Raw genomic sequence first — 25,686 nt, 5'->3', positions numbered from 1 at the left:
CCACACTCCCCACATCAGTCGTGTAGCCCAGAACAGAGGTCACCATGCTAATGAGATATCTAGAGGCACTGAGGGTTTAGCCAAATCTTCCCCTCCTGGACATTCCTTCCTGCAAAAGGTATTTAACCTCTGGTCCACCCTGAGGAACTGGTATGCATGTATTTTCCACAATGAACAATCAATAAATGGTATGGATAAACATGGGCCGTCTCTTCCATCGAAACCACCATGGAGAGCGTGGAGAAGGCCCTTGCTCCAGAGCACAGCCTAAGCCTCCTGTAGAAGGCCTCTCTGTGTTTCTAGACAACCATCACTAAGCTAAGGACAAGTACTACCAACGAGCTAAGCCAGAACTGCCATTTCCCCTGGCCCTGGTCTAGTTGCTATTCTCAGCCATGAGCTCCCAATAGTCCTGGCCTCATTGCAGGCCCATGGACCCCTGATCCTTTGTTCCCAACTCCTCTGTGCAGCACCCCAGCAGCAACCGGATTCCTGAGAATCAGAGAACCCCAACTTCAGCCTGCCTCATCTTAGACTGGGTTCTCCCACCCCTGAGCTTCCCTAAAACCCCAGCACCCAAAAGGCAGCAGAACAGGGAGATGCATTCAGGCACTGAATCCTAATAGAGAGAAATTAAGGAACAGCCTTGAACACATTGACCCAGGGGAAAATTTCCTGAACGAACACCAATGGCTTAGGCTCAGATCAACAATTGACAAATGGGACCTCCTTGAAACTGAAAAGCTATAGGACATTTATCCAGTAAGACAAGCTGGCAACCTAGATTGGGAAAAGATCTTTACCAACCCCATCAATAGAATAATATCCAAAATAAAAGCCAAATAACACAATTAAAAAAATGGGGTATAAAGCTAAACAGAGAAATCTCAACTGAGAAATCTCAAATGACCCAAAGCACCTAAAAAATGTTCCAACTTCCTTAGTCATCAGGGAAATGCAAATCAAAGTGACCTGAGATTCCAACCTTACACCAATCAAATGACTAAGATCAAACTTAGGCGACAGCAGATACTGGCATGGATGTGTGGAGAAAGAGGAATTCTTCTCTATTTCTGGTGGAATACAAGCTGGTACAACCACTTTGGAAATCAGTCTGGAGGTTCTCAGAAAATTGGGAATTCACTCTACCTAAGACCTAGCTATATGCACTCCTGGTGCCTGCCCAAAATGCTCCAACCTCTAACAGACACATGTCACTATGTTCATAGCAGCCTTATCTACACAGCTGTAGCTAGAAACACCCAGATGTCCCCTCAAAGGAAGAATGGATAGAGTACCTCCTCCTCTAAGTCTGATTAACACTTTCTGTGAGGAGACACTCACTGTTATTGTGATTATGGTTTCAACCATAATTTTCATGTCTCTGTTAGCCACATGCACAGATCTTTTGCCCATTCTTTCATTGGGCTCTTTTGTTTTACTAGAGGTTGAGTTCCTAATCAATGTTGCATATTTATTCTTGTCAGGTGTGCATCTATAGACATTTTTCTAGCCCATAGATGTTCAACACTTTAATGTGGGACTACTCCCATGTGCTCCCATTTATGCACTGCTTCTGTTCTGTGTTTTGGGGGATCAAATCTAAACAATACCCCCAGACCAATGATGTCATGCCCATATGTTTTCTTTTTATTTTAACTTTGAGAAAGGGCCTCATTGAGTTGCCCAGACTTTATTTGAATTCATTCTGTAGTCCAGCTGGTCTTGGACTTACAGCCTCCTGCCTTAACCTTCCACGTAGTTGGGACTGAATGCTTATGCCACCAGGTATGACTCATATTTTAATTTTGACAGATATTACATTAAACTTGTAGATATCCTTGAGCAATATAAGACTATGTGCCATTCATGAGCCCAGAAGACCAACCAGGAGCAGACTTTGATGCAATCACGTTAGGGTCTCTTTTATTACAAACTCAAGCTTGGGCTTACTCACTGCTTAGGAGAAGCAGCCCTGAACTCTTATCGAGACAAGGTCTTATAGGAAGTGGGGAGGAGTGAGGTGTCCATCCTGGCAAGCATCTAATTGAATGAATATTGTAAGCTGACAGGCAGGTGCTCTAAAGCAAGACCATGAAGAATCACAAAATTGTCTGAAATACAACTGAAACAATCAGGGGACTAATCTTCTTCAATTGACTGTTGCTAGAGAGACTCAGTCCAAGGACAAGTCTAAAAGGTTCTTCCTGGTACTTGGGTACAACTTGGGTTCAGTTGAAGGTCGAGTTCTCAGTATTTTTCTTTTTTTTTTTTTTTTTTTCTTTCTAAGATAAAATCCAGTCCCAAGAAGGAGTAAGTTTGGCCTCTCAAGACTATTTTAATATTAGTGCTTCAAATGCATGGACAAAATATTCTAATTTTTCTCTATGCATCTCTTTTAAATTTTTTTTGATTCATGTTCTGAAGCTCAGGCAGCCTTACCTACCTGACCAAATTTATCTCCCTAAGGGTACGAGGGGTGGGAAACTGTCACAGTGAGATTTTCTCTTAATTTATCTTTTGGAAAATTAAACATTTGGTGCTTGTTTATTGTTGTTGCTTTTTTCAATGCATGGTCTGACTATGCAGTCCATGGATGGCTTGACTTCACTGTGTAGCCCATGGGGTTACTGTGTAGGCCAGGCTAGTTTGATGTAGCTCAGTGGTAAGGCCATCAGGCTGATTTTGCTTTTTCCTCATGAATTAATCTCCAGGTTCTTTTTATTTACCTGTACAGATTTCCCATTTCTTCATCCGTGCTAGTAGGGTGCATGTTGGAAATTCCTCCTAGGTTCTATTTGGGGCATACCATTGTTGTTCGGAGTAACACTGCACGATGCTTCCCATTTCTGTGGTAGCTGCTGCAGTGCAGCTACTTTGATTTGTCAACTCACAATCGTCCTCAGTTTTTGCTTTCAGTTTAGACAAAACGTGATCTACTGCTCTTCAATCTTTTCAAATACTGACTTTGTTTTGCTTGTCTGCTGGTGTCCATCTATTTCTTCTGTCCGGGTTCCTGTCATTCCCTTTCCTTCTGTTAATATGTGCTCGGTTCAACACTTTCCACTCCAGCCACAGGACCCAGCAGTGCCATCACTGTTGCTCTTGGAGCAGCAAGCCATACTGCCTACAGGGTTTAAGTGTTCTTCTCTGTTTTTTTTGCTGCCTTCGTTTTTACGTTTTTTTTTTTTTTTATGAAGCTATTCATCGATCCATTATTTGCTCTGGCATATGTGATGTTATTGTCCTGTTTTTGTAAATTTCCAAAATTCTTCCTGGTAGTGATTTCTACTTTTACAACCTTGTGATGTAAAAAAAATAATAATAACATTTGCATGGTATCAATGTTCTTTAGTTGCTAGACTTCTCTTGTGGTCTGGTATAGAACGTACTGGACAATGTGTAGTTTGTTGGGTCAATTTGGTCAGAACTGTGAAGTCCAGAGGTCTTTTATTGATTTGGTCTGGACAATCTGTCCAATATTGAAAATGGACTATGACCGTTTCTTGCTATCACTGTATTTCTTTTGTTGATGTTGTTTTGAGACAGGGTCTCACTACCCTGGAATCCTGTCTCTGCCTCTGGGGTACTGGACAGCTGTGTGCCACCAGCCCTACACCTTACTATTACTCTATTTTAATCTATCAACTCCCTCAAAACCTTCTGATGAACATTTGCTTTATATATCTAAGTGCTTCATAGTGATGGTGCACTTATTGTACCCTCTTGACATACTGATCCCCTCACTATGACTTTTATGGCCTCTTTCATCACTTTAAATTTCAAGTCACTTTGTCAAAGACAACCCTCAGCACCACTACCCTTGGTCTCCATTTTTGTGAAATACTTTCTTCTGTCCTTCCATGACCAGTCTTTATGTGCTCTTAAAAGTTAGCAACTGTGGGGCTATAGAGATGGCTCAGCAGTTAAGGGCACTGACTGCTCTTCCAGATGGTCTTGAGCTCAATTCATAGCAACCACATGATGGTTCACAGTGATCTATAATGGGATCTGATGCCCTCTTCTGGTGTGTCTGAGGAGAGCAACAGTGTACTCACATACATAAAATTGATAAGTAAATCTTTTTTTAAAAGATTAATAACTGCTACAACATATGTTATAGTTGAATCTTGAGGATATTTTTTATATACATTCATTCACTGTCTTTTTGTTGGAGAATATAAGCCATTGACATTCGGTGTAATTACTGACAGTAATGACTTCTATTGCCATTGTGCTGTTTTCTGGTTGTTTTACAGATATGTTGCATCTACAAGAAGGTGGAGGCAATTGAGAACGGGGCAGTCAGTACCTTCAGCACTATAAAAGACTGAGAAATCTCCCTATAGGCTTCTGCTTCTACTTCAGAACTTTGATTTCTCCCCCAGCTAAGCTAGGCACCCAGTAGACAGAGCTGGGGCTCTATCAGTAAAGGGGAAATAAGGTGTGGGACTAGCAGTATCCCACACAGCAACAGTATGCTTACATACATAAAATAAATAAACCTTAAAAGAGAGAGAGAGAGAGAGACAGAGAGAGAGTATGGCAAAGACCAGATTGTGGGAGTACACAAGAGGGACACCTAACCTGAGAGGTAGGCATGGCTTAATGAAGTGACAGCCAACAAGAGGTAAGAGCTGGTCAGGAGAGAGAGTAAGCTGAGACATTCAAAGTGACACTGGGTCTTGGCTAGGAGCTGAAGGCAGCTCAGCACTGTGCAGTAATGGCAGGAGGGAGCCAGGGCAGCGAGGGCATCCAGGGCCATTTAAGGAAATCTGTACTTAGCTTTAAGGTAGTGAGCAGTCATTGGGGGGCTTTATATGGGACAGCTTTTGCTTGCTAGAGTTTTAAACTAGAGTGGAAACAATTCATTCAGTAGCAATTATTTCTGAGTACCAATGGACTAGCTATCCCCCCCATAGTGAATCTGGAGACAGTCACCCAGGCCTTGTCCTCTCCGCTCCATAAGTGTACCCTCAAGCGTCCACTGCATCTAGGAGCCGGCTGTTTAAGTCCTCCCCTGCTACTGTTTGAGAATTCTTATAAAATGTTGAAGGGAAAAACAGAGGAGAGTTTTCTTAGATTCTAGCAAACTTTATTCTAACTGGAACAGCCATTCTCAACCTGTGGGTTTCAACTCCCAACCGTTTCACGGTGGGTCACCTAAGACCATCTGCTTATCAGATATTTACATTATGATTCCTAACAGTAGCAAAATTATAGTTATGAAGCAGCAGTGAAAATAATTTTATGGCTGAGGGTCACCACAACATGAGGCGCTGTATTACAGGGTCAAAGCATTATAAAAGTAGAGAACCACTGAGCTAGAAGTACGTAACTTTAAACTGCTATAAATATGTCACTGAAGTTGATAAAACAGGTAGCATGGTAAGACCAATAAAATGCAGGATGTAAAAATGATAAATACTAAAACCTTATAATTAAAGCCTCAGGGGCTAAGGAGATGGCACAGCTAAAAGTGTTTGCTGTACGAGAAGAAAACCTGTTTGATCCTCAATTGGGAGTGTTAGGGAATGTTAGGGGCTGGCTGGCAGTCACTCTATCTGATCGATGAGCTCAAGGCTCAGTGAGAGACCCTGTCTCAAAACACTAAGATGGAGAGAGGTAAGGAAGACACTAGACATCAACCTCTGGTCTCCACACAGACACACACAGAAACATGCAGAAAAGCAAACCTTAAATGTTGTCTTTGGGCCACTGTAGTACTTATTTCTGAGAACCAAGGTAGAAAGGAGCATGGGCTGCACGTAGTAACACATACTTTTAACCCCGGGTCTCAGGGACCGGGGCAGGATGATCTCTGCAAATCTGAGGCCAGCCTAGACTAGCAAGACTCTGACTCACATAGTGGATCATGCCTTTAATCCCAGTTCTCAGGGTGCAGAGGTCGGCCAGTCTCAGAGTGCAAAGTCAGCCTAGTCTATATAGTGAGTTATAGGCCAGCATCAAGGCATGTATAGTAAGACCATATCTAAAGACACATGCACACGAGCACACACAGACACACAGACACACACACACACACACACATGCGTGCACTTGCATGCACATACACCTGCTCAGTTCATTAAACTCCCAAAAGAACAGAAGTCCAAATCATAAGTTGTATCACATCTTTACACAAAGTATTTATTTTCTAAATCATCAGTTTTACTTGGTTTTTCTTTCTTCTCCTTTCCTCACATGGATAAAAGTTGACCTTGCTGGAAATGATCATTTTCTATTTTCCTTATTTTTTTTTCAATGTTTATGCTTGGAATGAATTCTTCTCAAGGGTCTGTGAAATTTAGAATATTCTGCAAGGCTAATTAAGTATATATACAGAGATCACCAGTAAGCTGTCTGATTCTAATGTTTGATTAGACCCCCTAACCCTAGGTAGCACAGCTACTTTGTAATTGAAATGAATCTCCTGTTTATGCTACTCCTGAATAAGTGGAACATTAGCAGACTACTGCAATCACAATAGCACAGACCGCTCCATTCCCAAATAGCTTACCTTAGAGCCTAACATAACGGAACGTCCTTAATTACAATACTGAATATGCTTCCATACTTAACCAAATTGGCTCGTCTAAGGCAAGGGATTATGTTCTCTGACCAGCAACCATCTGCAATCCACTCACTCCCCTGACTTCCTGATTTATATTTTTGCATAGAACTTGACATAAGTCTTTCTTCATGAGACTGTCTTCTGCCAAGTAAAAGCCAAATTCCTCTCTGAATGCTGGCATGTTGTTTCTCTCAAGTAAAAGCAGCAAATCCAAATTGTGGACGGGGCTTCAGCAAGCAAACCTAACTTCCAAAATGATAAAGGAAGGTGATCTGCCGACCTGAAGCTTTAAATGTTATTGACACATGTTCAGCGTACTCATTTATACTAATTCACTCCAAACTGAGGTAAGTGCTCAATTGATGGTACACTGGATTAATTCAGGCACCATTTTATAGCTAGAAGGCATCTGACGATGGATCAGTCTGGAAGGCTCATACAATCTTAGCCAAGAAAGGCTGGTCTGAATTTCCCCTTATGCCACCTTACAGTCTTTTTCTTCATTGGGGGGCGGGGGGTGTGCTGGAGATCAAATCTAGAGTCTTGTTTGTATTAGGTAGGGAAGCACTCTCCTGAGCAAAGTCCCAAAAGGATCTATCAGTGTCTCCAACAAACACGCAGTCAACACTCCAAAAAGCTCTGTTGATGAAACAGGGAACTCTTCCAGGAACATGATCTGATGAGGATCATCTTGCTGCAGGTTCAGGCTTACCAGAAGCCAGACAAGCCAGAGCCAGATGCTTAATTGAAATCATGACTAAACAGAATCCAAACCGGCAGCACCTATGTCCTCCCTAATCACATCTGTGATTGCTCCATCACAAGGCAGGAGCCATATGCAGGTCAGCCAAGTGCCTCAGTAAGAGAAGGGCAGCATTGATGGTAGAGCTAATAACCCTTTGAATGTAGCTGGTCTGGCTCCCAGCAGGAAGGAAGACAGAGACTGCAGAACCCGTGAAGATTTAAAACACCACAGCTCATGTGACGATGGAGAAATAGAGCCCATGTACTGAGAAATGCAGGTAGCCTCCAGGAATAGAACGAGACTTCAACTTTACAACTCATGCATCTAAATTCTGCCACCAACCTCAATGAGCTCAGAAGCAGTCTTCCCCTGCTTCCATGGACACAAAAGCCAGTGTCATTCTAAGCTGCATTTCGGCTTTCACACTGAGTCCAGTCTATCTGGACTTTGGAACCACAGGACTGTGACACAGCAAATATTAATAGGACTATACTAGGCAGTTAGCCTGTGATGGTCTGTCCCATGGCCACAGAAAGCTAGAACCCTGCAGTTCAAAGTTCTTACATTGCTGGAATCCTCAAATCCAACAGGGCTCTTGCTTTAGACATTTACCCCCTTTTCTTTTTCTAGAGTGAATATTTCTCTTTCTATCCGTGGAAAACTGTCTAGGAACCACCACCAATCCCAACCCACATCAGTCTTAAATGTAAAAACAAGATAAATGTGTTTTGAGACAGTGTTTCTCTGTGTAGTCCTGGCTGTCCTGGGACTCACTCTGGCTGGCCTCCAACTCAAGAGATCCATCCACCTGCCTCTGCCTCTGCCTCCCAAGAGCTGAGATAAAATATGTGCACCGCCACAGCCTGGCTCAAGATAATTGTTTCTTTTATGAGACAGGTTCTTACTACATAGCCCAGGACAGTCTCAAACTTGAAATACTTCCACATCAGCTTTCCAAGGTATTGGATTACAGGCATGAGTCACCACAACCAGCTTTATAAAGAAAAACAGTGTTTGTTTGGATAGAATCCAGCCAGATTTTGTCATTTTTCCCTTCCATTTATTTTTATTTTATAAGTACAGGTATTTTGCCTGAATGTATGTCTGTGTATCAGATGTGTGCCTAGTGCCTATGAAGGCCAGAAGAGGGCATCGGATTCCCTGGGACTAGACGTACAGACAGCTGCGAGCTGCCGTGTGGGTGCTGGAAGAGCACCCAGTGCTTTTAACCACTGATTATCTCTCCAGTCTGATTCTGCTACTTTAAAATAAACCCACAATGGCAAATAAACTAATCTATAACTCCAATCTATACCAATAAATCTGTGATACTCAAGCAGGCATGACAGAGAAACTCTGCACAAACTCTTAAATCTCAACTTGCAAAGCCATAAATAAATATGCACACAGAGTCGGAAAATTATTTTAATAGTTACAAAACATTTTTTACAGAATCAGTATAAAATAGCAATTGATTATTTTATAATTCTGAGAATTAGACTTGCGGTCTTGGCTGGATGGGGCTGAACCAACCAAAGGCCTTGACCTGCTGGCTCAGAGACCACCCTCAGAAGCTGGCCTGCTGACATCTGTCATGCTCAGGCGACGAGATGACCGGGTCTTTTTTAAAAAAAACTCTCTCTCTATTCATTCTTTGGAGGCTTGAAGTGAATTCGGCAGCGTTCATTAAACACCTAAGATATTCAAACAAAAACAAAAGTCACCCAGATGTCCTGTATAAATCAGGCCTGGATATAAATTCTGATCTACAGATTCGGAGGATGTTACCATTTTTGATCCAGGGTTAGGAAACAGTAAGTTTCTTTAGCACACCAAATTAAATATAATGTATACCTTGGTAACATTCACTAGACAATTTCAGTGCCCATTTGCTGGCTGGACCTGACTTCTGCTAAATTATGTGTATTTATGCATTTCTTGTTTTATTCACCTTGCTTCCTAAAATTTGAAACAACAAATCATAAACGTCGAGAATGCCTTTATGACTAAATGGGGCTACGCTACAGAAAGTTTTTGGTAGAACAGTTCAGAGAGGGTGAGATATTTAAAAAGGATAAGAGAGCAGTTACCATTCTTATATGAGAAGACTTCTGATGTATTAAAGAAAACACATACATAATACTTGTACTCTTTAACAAAGGAAACACTCAATATAATGAGAAAGCCACGGGCATGTGAAAGCACATATCCCCTCCATGTGGAAGGCCTCACAGCTGAGGCACATGCTCAGCGTACACCCTTTATTGTTCTGAATTTTCATTTTGAGACAGGGTCTTACTTTGTGGCTCATACTGGCTTTGAACTTGCTATATAGCTCAGCTTGGCCTGAAACTCACAAACCTCCTGCTTTAGCCTCCTGAGTTATGGGCCACCATGCCTGGCTAAAGTTTTACTTTTCTATGGGCTAATGATAGAATAATACTCTCTCGATGTCTAAGTGCACCGCCTGTTAAGTGTCTTGAGAACACTCAGGTTTACTGGAATGCAATTCCATCGTACTGGAGAGCACGTGGGATATCACGTCCAGAAGGTTTCATTCCACCATGCTCTGCATGTACCAAAATCCCCTGGACAGGCTCTCAAAAGCCAGATATTCACCACACCCTTCTCCCATTGTAGTCCCAGAATACATTATCATTTCTTCAGAGAATGTATGAATTCACTCATTGCCAAACCCTTCCAGGCAGCACAGCCCTCATGGTGATGCAAGGACAAGTTCAGGCTACATTTTGGCAAGGAAGACAGGATAAAGAAATGCCATAAGACACTCAATTTATAGTCTGTAATTTATTCATGCCTTCACTTGCTGTGAGTCTTCTTTAATTTAATGACACAGTAAAAAAGCTGGCTACAAGTGGGTGGAAGATGACTTCACTTGCGACTTTAAAAACAGTTACCAAGCCTGGCCAGACATATAAATTCTGAAAGGTCACACACCAAGATACCAACACAGTGCACTCTGCTTAATGATTGCGTTTCTTTCTTTTTTCTTTCTTTCTTGTTTGTGAACATTGTGAAACAAAATTACGTCTGCAACAAAAGCCTTGTTGATAAGCAGTTATTAAATGCTAGAAGTCAGTCAGTGCCCAGCAGCTAATATTTAACCCCAAGGAGACCTAGTGGGAGAGTGGCAGATCTGAGTCTGCCTGCTCTTTCCTTCTCCTGGAACTTATTTATCCAGCGTTTCGTCTCTTTAGTGTTCCCTGTGTAATAGCATTTAATGAGACTCAATGAATATTAACTGACACAATTGCAGAATAATGCTTGTGACTTTGATTTTATGAAAAGAAACTGCACGAAAGGCTACAGTTAACAAATTTTTGAAAGTTCTCACTTCACTACAGTAAAAACTCTGCATGTTAAACATGCATAATTAGTGTTAGGAGATACAAAGAACGTATCTAACCCTGCTTGGTAGGCCACAAGTGCTGTGTGTACCTGTAAAGCCATTATGCTTCCACACTGAAGTTAAGAGCACTCCCACCCTCAGCAGTTGCTGGGGGTTCTCTGTTCTCAGAGCCTGCCTGCACTGCCTCCCTGGTTCCCTCCTGCTTGTTCAGTTTTTATAAAATCAACATTATTTCTTACCTTCCAGCTCCTGTCATTTACCACTTCTTCAACATTTAGTTCTGACTGCATCCATTTCAACTGCAAGAGAAAAATAGAAATTCTGAGCTGTAAAGAGTTTAAACTATAGTCCCAGTGCTAGAGAATGGTGATGGGGTGGATATGCAGATCCTGCTGGCCAGCCAAAATAGAAAAACTGTAAGCTCCCAGATCAGAGAGAAACACTGCCTCAAAAAAAAAGATGGAGAAGTGACTGAGGAAGGCATTCTGACATAACCTCAGGCCTCACACACACCATCACAGGCAATCATCCCCACATATGCACTCACACAACATAAAATCAATTTTTACAAAGCATATGTAATATGCATTAGTTAGTACTGTCATTTTGGTTTGAGCTCTCTGAGACTGGTCCTGGAACCACTGTCTCTCCACAATTCAGACTCAAGCATGATTGCCTCAAGTGCCCTCCAAGGCCCTGTGTCTAGGAATGAGCTGGCCTTACTTACTCTGTGACAGGGAGGAAAAGAGCAGCAAACCAGACCATGAGTAAAGTTTCCCTAAAAACAACTAGAAAGTAAAGCATCCCTAATGGATGTCACCACTGCTTCTATCATGACAGAAACATGCCTCCAGTGGGAAGAAGGCCAGAAGTTCAGCTATGGGAAGGAAGCTCATCCACAGAGAGAAAGTTCACTGGAACTGCCAGCTGACTGACTACCTCTGCTTGTCAGCTCCTGCTGGGCTGTGAGGGCCGATCCTGGTGAGGCTACCTCCCCGTTAGGATCTGTTAATCCACCTGGAAGCCTCCCTGAAGGGACACTGGTCTGCCTGGGACACCTAGTGGAGAACTCAATTCAATGGTAGACCTGTGATGGAGGACGTGAGGACGTACCCAAAGAAACCGGGCCTCCCATGTGCCGACTGTTGATTACGGGAGAAACAGCTTCTGAACCTCACACTGGTTAATGTTAGCACAGAGGCAAGCTTTTCAGCTCTCTTCTGCCTTCTCTTGTCCTCAAGACACTGATGGCTAGAGGTCACTGACACCTCTGCAGGTGTTTGTCAGGATGTAAAATGTCTCTAATTCTCAATGTTATGTGACCTCTGCTCCTGGAGCAGTGAGGTATAAATTCCAAGATGTTAAGAAGTTTCCTTAAGACTTGCAACAGACAGAAAAAAAGAAAAACAGAAAATTGATAACAATAGGGTACAGATAATCTTAATCATGCCATATAGTTTGAATTCAGTTCTTATTTAAAGAAACAAAAAGAGTAAGTAGGTGAGAAGGATGTTATGGAGGTAGAATATATGAGGTAACTTTTGAAAAGAAAAGTTAAAAAGAACGTTCTTTGTTCTCTGACTATAAAACCTGGATGGAACTGCTTCCATGCTGGACCGTGGAACCTGGGTGATCTAGTTCAGTGTTTCCCAGGCCATGGTCACTCATTTGGCAGAATCCATATTTGAAAAGGGGTTTGGGGTAAGAATGAAAATGTTTTTAGATAAAAGGGTTATATATAGTAAAAGATAAAATGCCTGGAATTGTCAAAATAGAAAAGATAAAAAATAAAAATAAAAAACCAGAGCCCTGATATACAAAAGGCTGGAGTAGGTTGTACAAGGTTTGAGGAGGGTGAGACTTAAGCAATTCAAGGTTATTAAAATGCTCAGCCACTTACTAGCTTGTGACTTCACAACTACCAGTTAGTGTCCCTGCATGCTCAGTGAATGAGGAAGGCCCAGGACAGCTGAAGGACTTTCGGATTCTATAACCACACTTGGAAGAGAAAACAGCTGTAACATGTCCTCATCTGCTACAGCACTACTCCCTGCTGGATGTCCTTCCCTGCTGGATGTCCCGCCCTGCAGTCCATGGCTGTGCCTTCCAGGCACTGAGGGCAAAGGGGCAGATATGAGGGCTGAGCAAACAGAGACACAATCACTCAACAACAGGGCTTTGCTGGACTCTGCACTTCCCTGGCAGTGGTAGCTCTCTCTGACTTCTCAGTATGACCCGTGAGTCCTGTCCCCGCCCGTCAACATCAATAGCAAATCCAGAAGTAAAGGGTAACATGGCTGCTGGATGTTCACACCGTGGCTGGTTGAGGATCAGTGGGCTGATGTGGACAGCACAGCCTGTGTCTTTCCTCCAGCACTAGAGCAGCCAATGGATTAGCTGGAAAGGATGACCCTTCCTCACAGTGGAGGGCAGGTTTGCCTCATGCTCTCAAGAAATGAAAATGCTCAGAGCTACTTAGACCTGATTAATTAAAACAGCCTACAAATGCCCTGAACATGGGGGAAGAACAAAAACCCTATTTGAACCGTTCACCTGGAGACTCCGTCCTGCCTGATGAATAAACAAGTATGCAACAGAGCCCTAAGCAGTCCTCACGGACAGACAGACAGACACAAACACAGGGTTGAGGCTGCACCCAGGGAAACACTGAGTTAGCAGAATAGCTGAGAAAGCACGGCAGCCTGGCCTACTTGCTGTGTGTCCCTGTGCATGTGGTCACACCGCTAAACAGACGCCAGCTCCACACTACTCACGATTAAAGAGTTCCACATGGCCTTTCAGTCACCCACTGTGCGGCCTTAAACAGACAACTGTATTGATAACTACAAGGTAACCTATGTAGGAAAAGTCCCTGTTATTAAGAAATAACAAATGGGTTGGTGAGATGGCCGAATGGGTAAAGGTGCTTGTTGCCAAATCTGATGACCTGAAGCTTAATCCCAGGACTCCCTGTGCCGGAAGGAAAAAAGAACCAGCTTCTCCATGTGGCCCTCACCTTCACACACAGAGACAGACATATTGGAAAAAAAAAGAAATTATAAATTTAAGGGTAAAGGATTCTATGAGTGCTTTCGAAATCATTCTAGAGAAGAGTATGCGTGTGTGCACAGTAGAGAGGAAAGGAGGGATGAGGGGAGACTGTGGGCAGGTAAACTGAGGTCAGGGAGAAGTCTGGAAATACATAAAAGTTAAAATACCTAGAAGTTCCTAAAAATGGATGACAATGTACTCCATATGTAACAAAATGTAGCCAGCTCTCTGTATGATCTGTGAATTCAAGCAATTGAGGATCAAAAATATTGAGGGTGAACACTTCACATGTACCAAACACAGTCACTCTATTAGCTGCAATCAGAAACTGCGCGTGACTTAAAGTACAAGGATGCTGTGGAAGGAAGCTGAATGTATGTACTGTGTCATTCACAGGTGGGAGCTGAGGTCTGTGGGCTCTGTCACCCCAGTGGGCCGAGGACCAAGAATGCCAAGACACAACTGTTTTCCTGTAAGCCACAAACAAGGGCCCCAGCAGTGACTCTGCCTCACGACTTCCTTCCATGAGGAAAAGCTTCCTTTCACATATCCCTGAGTGTGCACTTGACCTTTAAATTACATTTACACTTTATTCAGTGTGTGTGTGCCTGTCCACAGTGAGCAGTGTGGAGGTTGGAGAAGACTGATGGGAACTAGACCTCATCTTCCACCCGGTGGGACTGAGATCGAACTCAGGTCTTCTTGTCAGCAGGCATCCTCACCTGCCCTTAGCTGGACCACAACACTTTCTTAATAACAACACTGCAGGGGCATGGCTGTTAAGTATAGAAAAGGTGTACACAACCCCACAAAGTCTACAGGTAGGGTGGACACTACCCTGAGGTGTTGAGCCTGTCTAACTATAGTCAACCAGTACTACATCTTTATGGCTGAAAGTGCAATGGCTGGAACTTACGGAATCTGCTCTGTTTCAGCAGATTCTATACAATGAAAAGGGCTAAATATTTTCAATACAAATTCCTAAAAAACATTTCAAAGTAAGCAGACACATGTTTTCCAAAGAGCTTCTCATGGGTGTTGGTCAGCACTGATGTTTTGTCTTAAAACACTGGAAAGCATCACAAGAAAAGAAATAAAATGCAATTCCATGTTAATTTTCCCTAAGCTCCTACCCTGCACTTGTTTATAAAATATACATCCATTTACTAAACCACATCTAAGTGTGATGCAAATGCCTACCTGATGACATTATTTCCTGACCCTCTCTGTCTCTAGTATGTGTGTATATATGTTCCTGTATGTGCACACGTATATACAAGTGTGTACATGTGAGTGGAGACCTTAAGTTTATGTCATGTGTCTTTTCTATACCACATTACTGTGGCTGGCCCTGGTACTAGCCAATTCTGGCTGGTCTAGCTAGCCAGCTTGCCCAGGGATCTCCTGTCTACCTCTGGAGTGCTGTGACTACAGGTGGCTGATAAGAAACCAGCAAGGGAGATCAGATCCTCTAACACTGGAGATACAGACAATTCTGAGCCTCCATTTGGGTACTAGGATTGAAACCAAGATCCTCTGAAGAGCAGCCAACATTCTAAACCACAGAGCCACCTCTCCAGACCCAACCACCCAATTTTTCAATGGCCTCTCATGATCAAACTCCAGTCCTCATAGTTCATAGCAAACAATTTATCTACCTAATTCATCCTCCCAACCCTGTCTGATAAAATTTTTAAAAGTAATAACCATAACTTGAAGGTATGCGTATTCAAACTCCATTTGAGGGCTACCTTTGGGGACCTTTGCCTTAGAAATGAAGGTCTCCTCAGCTTACCTTTGTCTGTTCTTTTCTAAGTTGTTTTAATAACGTTAAGTCATCCAGGTTCTTTTCTCTCTCTTCTCGGAGACGTTTTACTACTGCTGAGGTCTGGGCTATACAGTTCTTTATAACTCTGTCCCTACTGACATGAGCTGCCATCAACTAAAAAAGACAAAAAAAGAATGAAAAGAGGGGAAAAACACATTAATTTATTTACATTTTAGTACTAGAAAAAAATTGGTACTTCAAGAATGTAAATTTTAAAACATTTTAAAATCTCTACAAGAGAAAACTGTGGCTGGACTTCCTAAGTCAGCTAAGAACGAGCGCCTCAAGAGGTGCAGCCCAGAGGCCAGGCTGCTTCCTTCCATAATCCGGGCCAGGATCGCCTGCTCCTCCTTCCACAGCACCCAGGCGGGGCTTGCCCGAGGCCTCCTGCCCATCCTTGCTCTCCTCACCACCTCTACACCTGCTCTCCTACCTCACTTCTACCTACGGCTGACTGTAGTCTCTCCCTCTTCGTCTTCCCTAGTTGGTTTCTGTCTCGTGTTGCTTTAACAAAGGGAAAGATGTTGTGAACAGAGGATGTGGGGAATATCTTAGTTACATAATATTTAACTTTCGTAATCAGGGCCTTTTCAAAACTCTCAAGTATTGACAAAAAAAAAGCCAAAGGCGGAGTTAGTGGCTGCATCAATTTATGGTTGATTGCAAGGGATAACTGACATAATGATTCTCACTAACCCTTCTCTGAGTAACACATCCAGCAAGACAGCCTTTCTCCATCTTGTCTTGGGTAGGCAAGGCATAATGGTCATGGTTCAAGGTCCTCTTCAATCACACCTGGGGAGAGCTCAGTGAAATTATTTAATGTATTATGAGAAGCCTTTCAAGATTAACTTTCTAAATCTATGCTTTAGCTCTCACATCCTTTCCTATAAAGAAATGTCAGCATTGGAAATATGTCTTCAGCAGCTATAAGCAACTTAGGATGTTCTGGACTCCTCAAAGAGGTCTTAGACCCAATCTCAGAACAAGTTACCTGAAATATAATATGACCACTCTGGCAGGCATATTAAAATACATAGAACAATACTTTCTTAGTTCACTAATCCTCTACAACACTATGAAACTGAAATGAAGGAGATTATACAAAAGCTCGGTCAGCAACCAAAGGCAGGAGATGTGAGATTTGACATGGTCCTGGAATCCATATTGCTAAGCATGTTACCATGAACCCTATGCTAACAGAAGACTGGAAATGGGAAGAACTGAATAGTAGAGACTACACAGGTAGCAGGGGGGTAGAACACAGAGTGACCATACATTTCTAGTTCTTTAGTCAGAGATACCTTAAGACATAAATGTACTATCAAACATCCCACAACACGTTAGCACTTGAGGCCCCAACAAACTTGCCATGACTAAATCTAAACACCACACCTTCTAATTTTCTAAAACCAGAATTTACCCGATTGCTCAACAGAATGACAGACTTTAACTAAACAAAGAAAACAAGAACTAAGATGCCAGTGGATAGTGTTCTATATTTGATAATGAGTAAGTTTGTCCACAGAATGACTTTTTCCACCCCGCAATCCACTACAAATGTTCACAGTGGCCTTGTGGTGGGAGAGAATAAAAAGCACGTGCCATCTGAGCTTTAATCCAACTCCATAGAGGGCGACATAGGGTACAGCACAGCTGCTCCATTTACTCCTGCTTTTGCAAATTCTAAAGAGGACGCTAGCAGGTAAGGAGACGCCACAGCGTCAGGAAGGTGTTTTACTAACGCCTGCGCTTTCTCTTCCCTTTCTAGCATGTACTTCCTCCCCCTTCTGATAATGGATACAACGGAAACATAAAGGCCTGCAAGGCTCTCACTCTTCTTGCTTGACCTCCTGGGATTGACTCCTCCGAGGTCCTCACTCTTGCTACTCACTGCCTGGACTGTTTCACGGTCCTTGTGCTCATCCTCGCACACTGTGTACTTAAGCAGAAGACCATGAGCACACAGGCCAGAACCCTGCTGCCCCGATTCTTACAGCCATCTGCTCAGATCTGTGCGTACCCCACACAATGCCTGAAGCCATATTTCAGTCGGTGTGCTCCCACCTTCAAGGGCACACAAGATGTCGTGTGTTTTCACAGTGTAGATAGAAGTCAGAGTATTTCTCATTGTACCTGCAAAGAAAGGTATAAAAGAGACACCAAAGAGAGACTCAAGAGAAACTTACAGACTCATATAGTTGTTTACAGGTTTGGCTGGCATCGATTTTTCCTGCAAAAGGAAGCTGTTGGAACGTAGTGTTTTTAATTCATGTACTATCCTGTCATCAATTGTCCTCATCACCTTGAGTAATTCCTATATGCATTTTAAAATAAAAAGAACAGAAAATAATCTCAATGAAATTAAGTGATAAAAAAGTTAAATATTTAAATAAAAAAAAAAAAAAAAAACAACCCAGGATCTTTTACGTAAGAGGACAAGACGAACAGTACAACCAAATCTCTTTCCCGTTATCACAGCGATGAGCAGTGGGATGTGCAGCAGATTCTAACCCAGGACTCTGCACCTAGCTCTGCGGCTCAACAGTGAAACCTACTGCCTGGCATGGTCTTTAGCAGATTCTATCTTCCAACTCCAGCTGATGGCCAGAAGGCTCTCCCAACCTGAGCACCACACTCTCCGCGACCACTGGTGCCTGCCCCAGCCTAACTTTGCAAATGTGGGGCTAGGGGACACGAGGCAGGGCTGGTCAGCTCAGAAGCCAAGCCCCACCTTCAACCTTACCTTGGCAGATCTTTGACTTTACTATTCTACAGACATTTTGTGATAAAGACAAGAAATTTGCTACTAAAGAAAAAACATACTTTGGCTTTTTTATTCATTAAACAGGTAGGGATTGGTACTAGCTTTTCTTTAGTAATCATGGTTTACATTTCTCAAAACATGGCTTCCCTTCAGTCTCGAACTCACAAAAACCCAATCCTAAGCACTTCCTACCTCCTGTGAGGCCTGTTCCATCCCCCAGGAACCTACGGGTACCCAGAAAGGACAAGGAGCCAGGAGGCACTGCACAGCACAGATGCTCCCCCACGCCATGGCCAGCTCTGCCTTCCTCACCGTTCACTAGACAGGGGACAAGCTGCACTGTCCTCAGTTAACAGAAACTCTGGGTTGAGTTTCTAACTCTATAATTTCTCTTTCTTACATGTTCTTAAGATTGTAATACCTCCATTCTACCTCTCACAAAAACACCAGGCCACTGAGAAAAGCTGCTGACCTGAGCAATCACTTTCCCTGTCTACTTACACGCCCTTCACCTGAGCCTAACACGACAGAGCAGCACCCCACCAGCTCTTTTCTTCTTTTCCTTGTCAAATTAAACCTCAAGACTGGAAGCAACATTTTCACTTTCTCTGCCATTTGTTACACATGTTCCTTATCACTAGTGAGTGTGAGCACTGGCCGCCTCGGGCAGTCCATGTACCTGAGTGTGAGCTCAGCTGCCATACAAAGAATTTCTAGTGGTTAAAAAAGTCATGTGGTCCAGACACTTCAAAACGAGTTTCCATTTGCTCTGGGGAGTCATTTTCTGCCTCTGGCAGAAGGGGGACATGTTGTGTATGAAAGCCATCAGTCTCCAGGCTTCCTTGGTCCCTACTCACACATTCTTGTTATACATCTCTAAGTCCATGCCTAGACTCCTGGTTCTTCATCTATCTCCTCTACTCATTACTCATCCTCCTTAAAAGTCTCTCTCTCTCTCTCTCTCTCTCTCTCTCTCTCTCCCTCTCCCTCTCTCTCTCTCTCTCTCTCACACACTCTCTCTCTCTCTCTCTCACACACAACACACACACACACCCCAGCTCCGTCTCTGTTGTTCTCTGTCCCACCCTCTCCCCATCTCGATAGCCCCTGGCCATGACCAGTTTTTTTTTCTTTGTCTCTCTCATTACAATAAAAACCTTCCTCTTAATGCGTACACTTGAGTGGCCATTTAGTGGTTTTTCTTTACTGCACCCCCTCACATACACCTACCTTCTTATAGAAAAATTTAAAAAATATTTAATTATCCAAAGTTAACATTAGCAATATCTTAACAAGTTTTATTACTTTTTATACATATATTTATGAAGTAATATTTTAAAATATGACCTCAGTGAACACGTTGCTTGTGTGTTACTACAAAACTGGACACCACCTGGTCCTGGGACTCAAACCCAGGTCCCCCATGCATCACTAGGCAGTGCTCCATCACTAAGCCACTTCCTGGTTTCCTTTGAAGACATTGTTAATAGTTCGTGTTGCCAATTGCAACCCATTTAATCAGAGCATGTAGTCTAAATTTGTCCTACCAATTCCGTTCACCTTAACTGCTGAGTATATTAATGGTCTGCTCATGATCTCAATACAGAAAACAGAGCAGCCTTAGCGATTTTTAAGTGACTTTTAGACTAATAAATCACAGGCAAGGCTTCAGGAGAAAGCCCGACACATAAAGGCATTTGTTCAACCCCCAGACCCACATGATGGAGAGAACCAGCTCATTCCCTTCCCCAAATAAATATAAATTAATGAAAAGACCTCCAGACAGAAGTTAATACAAAGTTCATTGTCTTGTCCTTTTTCTTCTATTTTGTTGACAGTATTGCAAACCATAACTCTTATGGGAACCTTAATACATTCCTGGGCAAACTACCACTTTAACTAGGTATGTCACTTTAACTAGTATGGAGGTGTATACTGTCCAACACATTAGTAAATTCACTTTGATAGCAGCATTGGTGAGTCAGAGGAAGAAAGCAGCTGGCAGGTGGCACATATCTGTCATCTGAGCACCTCAGGGAGGCTGAGGACAGGAAAATCATGAGCTGGAGGGCCAGTATGGGCTCCATGAGGAAGAGCCTATCGCTAGGAGGGGAAAGACAGAGCCAGCCTAACCCTCCATAACATGGCTGCTTTCCCCAGCCCCTTTAAAACCTTCCGATTCTTCTAGTTCACAGCTCTGAGGCCAGGCTTCAGCCAGCCTCTTGGATATTTTCCTTGGCCTGGGCGGCTCAGCAACTTCTTTGTTGAACAGTACAATAGAGAAGCAGAGGTATCCTTTTACTAACTCACAGGCATTCAAACAACAGGTGCTGACAGAAGTACTGTGAGGAAGGAAAAGCTAATCCCACGGAGTGGAGTGAACATCATCAAGTTGGGATTGAGAGCTATTTTGGGTAGGGAGATCAAGAATGTCTCTGATAAAACACTGATGTGTCTCATATACAGATCCTAGCTTCAAAATTCAACAGCAGTGTGTTTGGCCTGGAATGTTGCAGAGTCCAGGGAGCTACATTAGAGAGGAGGAAGAGTCTTAGGGAGGTGGAACCAGTAAACCAAAAGCAAAATGAAAGGTAGGGGAGAAGACTCGAGGTTAGGCTGGAGCAGGCCAGAGGGGTAGGCAAAGAAGACAGGATAAGGGAAGTGTTTTGGAACAAAATTATGAAAATCCTAATAAAATCTCTTTTTTAAAATACAATTTGCTTTTAAAACTTTTTGAAAGAGGTACCCTCCATGGGTGGTGTACTGGCTAGTTTTGTGTGTCAACTTGACATGCTGGAGTTATCTCAGAAAAGGAGCTCAGTTGTGGAAGTGCCTTCAGGAGACCCAGCTAAAGGTATTTTCAACAAGTGATCAAGGGAGGACCCAGCCTATTGTGGGAGCCATCCCTGGGCTGGTATTTTGGGTTCTATAGAAAGCAAAGCCATAAGTAACATCCCTCCGCGGCCCTCTGCATCAGCTCCTGCTTCTGACTTCCTTTGGTGATGAACAGCGATGTGGAAGTGTAAGCTGGAATAAACCCTTTCCTAATAACTTGCTTCTTGGTCCTGATGTTTGTGCAGGAATGGGAACCCTGACTAAGACAGATGGATAACGTTCACCCAGAAGCCAATTTTATCTAAAACCCCAATGCCAAGTGTGGAATAACTCTATAAGCTGCTAGTCAATTGAGAACCTAGGAGCCCCCAAAACAATCCAGATAGCCCGGTCATCATTCTCGGTTGCCCACCAGACTATGTGGTAAGATCTAATTACTGAAGAGCCTTACCCTTAGGGTCACAGGAGGTGATAACACCAAGATGAAACTAAGCAGAGAGGCACCTCCCCTGGTGGGTGGCTTTCAGACCGAAGGTGCTGAGGCTCCCTGGGAAGAACACTCCTGAACAGTCCTACCTAGCTGTGGGCACCATGCATGACAGGAGGACCTCAGGCTAGGAAAACAGCCAAGCACTCCTGCAACGGTGGCAAAGACATGCTGATGAAGGTAACCAACTATTTCCTGATTGGACTTGAGACCTGATCCACAGTAAGAATTCATACTCCATGTCATAAACCCAGTCGAGAAACCTCCAGCTGAACAGGTCAGTAGGTCCTATTTATGGAAACCAACTGTTGTGTTTGCTAACAGACATGTATGTTGTCAAGACACCTCTGGAATACTTTGCTTATGCCCACAGATCAGTGCTGCTCTCAATCGCCATCAGAGAAGCTTCTTTGCAGTGGATGGCAATTAGTGCTGATAATAAGTGACTGTTGGTTGCTTGGTCCTAAAATTTTATCAGTCACTCCAAGGCTCAGGCACCACAGAGAAGATGAGAAAGAACACAAAAAACCCAAGAGGGGAGGGGGGGCACTGCAAGACAAAAGTTCTGACATCATCAAGGCAGGAAAGAGCAAGCAGAAGAGAGAGGAGGAGGAAAGGAGGAGAGGAGGAGGGAGGAGGAGGAAGAGTAGGGAGGGAGGGAGGAGGAGGTGATGTGAGCATGGGTTCTAGTGTGGTCTTTGTCAAAGCATTTAACCTCCTGTATACAAAACGCATTCCTTTAAGGAAAACAGTGAGATGTGAAACGTGTAAGATTTGTTTTAAGGCTAGATAGGAGCCCAGTGGTTAAAAGCATTGGCTGCTCCTCCAGAAAATCTAGATTTGAGTCCCACCATCTACATAGTAGCTCAAAATCATCAGAAACCTTAGTTCCAAGGAAGCTAACACCTTATCCTAGGGCTCCATGGGCACTGAACATGGAGGTAGCACAGATATACATGCAAGCAAACACAAATATATTTTTTTAAAGATTTGTTTCTAAAACTATTCAGCATAATATTTTGTAATAGTTAGCAGACACCACACCAAATGTCTTCACATATTGTCCTGGCAGTATTTTTAACACCCACCAACTCTGCCTGGTACAGTATGGGAGCTGGGAATTGATGACACGGGAATTTACCTCAGGGTTCTAATATCATTAAGAATTAAAGAAAAAAAAGGGGGGGTGGTTAAGAACACATTGACTGTTCCCAGAGGTCCTGAGTTCAATTCTAGCAACCATGGTGGTCTCACAACCATCTATACGAGATCTGATGCCCCTTCTGGTGTAGTTTTGAAGATAGCTATAGTGTACTTGTATAAACAAATAAAACCTTTAAAAAAAAAAGAATTAGAAATTGTAAGATGCCTTTGATAACACTTTTTACTTAACTAGACCATTGAATGCATGAACACAGTATAAGAAGAGACCAGTATGCAGGATATGTTATTATTTTCTGAGAACAGAGAAAGGAGGAAATGCCCAAGAATGGTGGTTATTTGATCGATTTGTGTTCTGAAATGGCTGCCTAGAAAGTGGACTATACATCAAGTATAGAGAAGAGACTGGATACAGCAATCTCAGGCAAAAGATCACACAGCTTAACATTTGTTGAGCTTTTTATTGACCCAACTTTAACGTTTTTTTAATCTGAATACCTTCAACTTTTAATCATGATAAACAAATCCTCTAATAAAACAATGTAAACACACCATTAAGGTCTTTACAGCAAATGGAATTTGTCTGGTACTAAGTGGGAAATGAATCTACTTTTAAAAAAATGTATTTGAGAGTGTGTTATGAAGACGTGGCCACGGTATGCATGTAGTAATCACAGAGGGCAAATTTTATGTATTTGGTTCTCTCTTTCCAAGTTTATACAGGTTCTGGGTATTAAACTCAGGGCTGCAATTAGGCTTGTGTGGCAAACACTTTTACCTGTTAAATCATCTGGCTGTCCCTGAACCCACCCACCCACTACCTTGCAATCTTACCAACAGACTCTATAAATGTAGGGCCTGCCAAATGCACTATATTTTCCTCCCTTTTCTCAGGTATTAGTAGATTACAAAACTAGTTTGTAGATTACAATTGGGCTTTTGATACAGCAGACACTAGCATGCAAGGCTACTTTGCTTGAAATTCTCAATTCAAAAACCCTTCAGTTACCACAGTGTACATATGCTGAAGAGATACATAGTGCAATCTTACAAGTGTAAGGCACAAAATGCAGAACTTTTTCTATCACCACAGGAGTTCATGCAGAGCCAAGCAAACTGAAGCTTGCATGTCACACAACCTAGAGCCTGAGTTCTATCTGAAACCACAGCAAAGGTGGGAAGGAGAGAACTCAACTCCCCAAATTGTCCAAAAGTGTAAGACATGTCCAAAAGTGTCCTGTATTCTCCCACCATGTACACATCACAATAACAACATTTAAAAAAGAAAAATTCTAAAAAACATTAATGAGGCATTCAGTACTGATGCACAGTTGTTGAGAATATAAGTTATTAAATTTCAGGGTAGATTACAAAAAGGCTAAATTCTTCATAGGCCATTTCCTCCATTACAGGAGGAAGCATGAACCCCTACGTCAACCCAAGAGCACCTAGGACAAAGACGAGAGTGTAAAGTCAATCAAAAATCATTATATACACCAAATAACTATTCTAACAGAAATGCAGAAACCACTCTGGAAAGAAAAACAGTGACCTGGTCTCGCCAGAGAGAAGGAAGGTTTCTAAGGAGGACAGGGCAGGAGGAAGCATGGGAAACAGGGAGTATGTTAATGAATAAAATTAAGAGTAGACAGACAAGGTTCAAATACATGCCAGATATGGAAAGCATTGACATGGGAGAGAGAAGCATTTAAAGATTTTGCCTAAGGTAATTTAAAAATTTTGTTGTTTTAAGACAGGTTTCGTGTGTAGCCCTGCTGGAAGTAGGAACTCTTACTACGCAGGAACAGATCGTCCTCCAACTCACAGGAGATCCACCTGCCTCTGCTTCCCACTTGAAAACATGTACCACCACTGCTCAACGGATGCCCTTCAAGTCCCGTCCTTAGAGCTTAGACTTAAATTGAAAAGAGGACAAAGTGACTAATGAAAAGGAGACTCTATCCTAAAGCTGCAAAATCATGTCCCACATGCCTGACCTCCTGAGTGCTGAGATTAGAGTTCTGAGTTACCATGCCCAGCACATGTTGGTTGATCACCCCAATTGTGTTTCCCAAGAGTCTAAGGAGCCAAAAAGTCTTTTTCAAGTTTTGTAATGTTGGTATAAAAAATACACATGCTTACAGTCAAATGTATTGTAATATTGTCGTACAGGGTGTACTTGACAGCGGTGATAAAATGACCACTGCTGGCTTTTCGATGTATTTATCGTATGTTCTTTCCATCATTATTTCATTTTCCTTCTACATACAGCCTCTGTAGATCTCTGTTTACTGCATCCCAACTGCATCAAGAAGCCATGACAGGGATTGGCTTAAACCTAGATAAGGTTTAATTATTTATATTTACAAAGTCAACACAAAACCACCTGTACCATTTGGGATTATATCCCACATAAGCAATGCAAGGACTGTACAGGAAATGTCACAGCAATTGATCTCTGCTTAGAAGTCAACTGTATTATTCAGGCTCAAACTCATCAAGGACCATTTTTCTTTCTTTTTGAGCTTCCTCAAGCACTAGCACCAGAGTCACCTTTGAATCCTCATTGAAAATTCCTCATCTCATACACTGTCCACCATAGTTACCTCCCAAAGCCTGGCAGTTAGTAGATACCTGGCAGTGACGAAATTATTTACCCTGGGGTGCATGGAAAAGCCCTAAGTTCTTGTTGGTAACGCTTTTGGGAATGAAAGTTAAATGGAGATCACAACCAGGCACACAAAATACAGTTTCAGCTGTGGCAGGACTTCTTGAACCAGGGTTATTGGGGCCAGTCTCCACAACATAGTGAGATCTTGTCAAACACACACACACATACACAGATACATAAATGGAGGTCAGCAGGGA

The 25,686-nt window shown here is 42.6% G+C and overlaps 3 protein-coding genes across 3 annotated transcripts in view; 1 reads left to right on the top strand and 2 right to left on the bottom strand.

Annotated features, from left to right (window-relative positions):
• Kpna1 (karyopherin subunit alpha 1) overlaps nucleotides 1-25,686 on the bottom strand; it is a 257,120-nt gene that overhangs the window by 142,349 nt on the left and 89,085 nt on the right.
• LOC116898817 (protein FAM162A-like) overlaps nucleotides 1-25,686 on the top strand; it is a 232,486-nt gene that overhangs the window by 178,489 nt on the left and 28,311 nt on the right.
• The window catches only part of Ccdc58 (coiled-coil domain containing 58), a 19,346-nt gene continuing 2,390 nt past the window's right edge, over nucleotides 8,731-25,686 (bottom strand). The window contains 5 exon segments of the mRNA XM_032900172.1: nucleotides 8,731-9,013; nucleotides 10,929-10,988; nucleotides 15,536-15,682; nucleotides 17,758-17,832; nucleotides 17,835-17,885. Of these exon segments, the coding sequence (XP_032756063.1) occupies nucleotides 8,963-9,013; nucleotides 10,929-10,988; nucleotides 15,536-15,682; nucleotides 17,758-17,832; nucleotides 17,835-17,885 (384 nt within the window). The 3' untranslated portion in view covers nucleotides 8,731-8,962.

The sequence above is a fragment of the Rattus rattus genome, chromosome 4 (assembly GCF_011064425.1).
Source record: "Rattus rattus isolate New Zealand chromosome 4, Rrattus_CSIRO_v1, whole genome shotgun sequence".
Lineage (NCBI taxonomy): Eukaryota > Metazoa > Chordata > Mammalia > Rodentia > Muridae > Rattus > Rattus rattus.
Note: the sequence above shows the minus strand (reverse complement) of the source record. Positions and strands in the feature narration are given on the sequence as shown.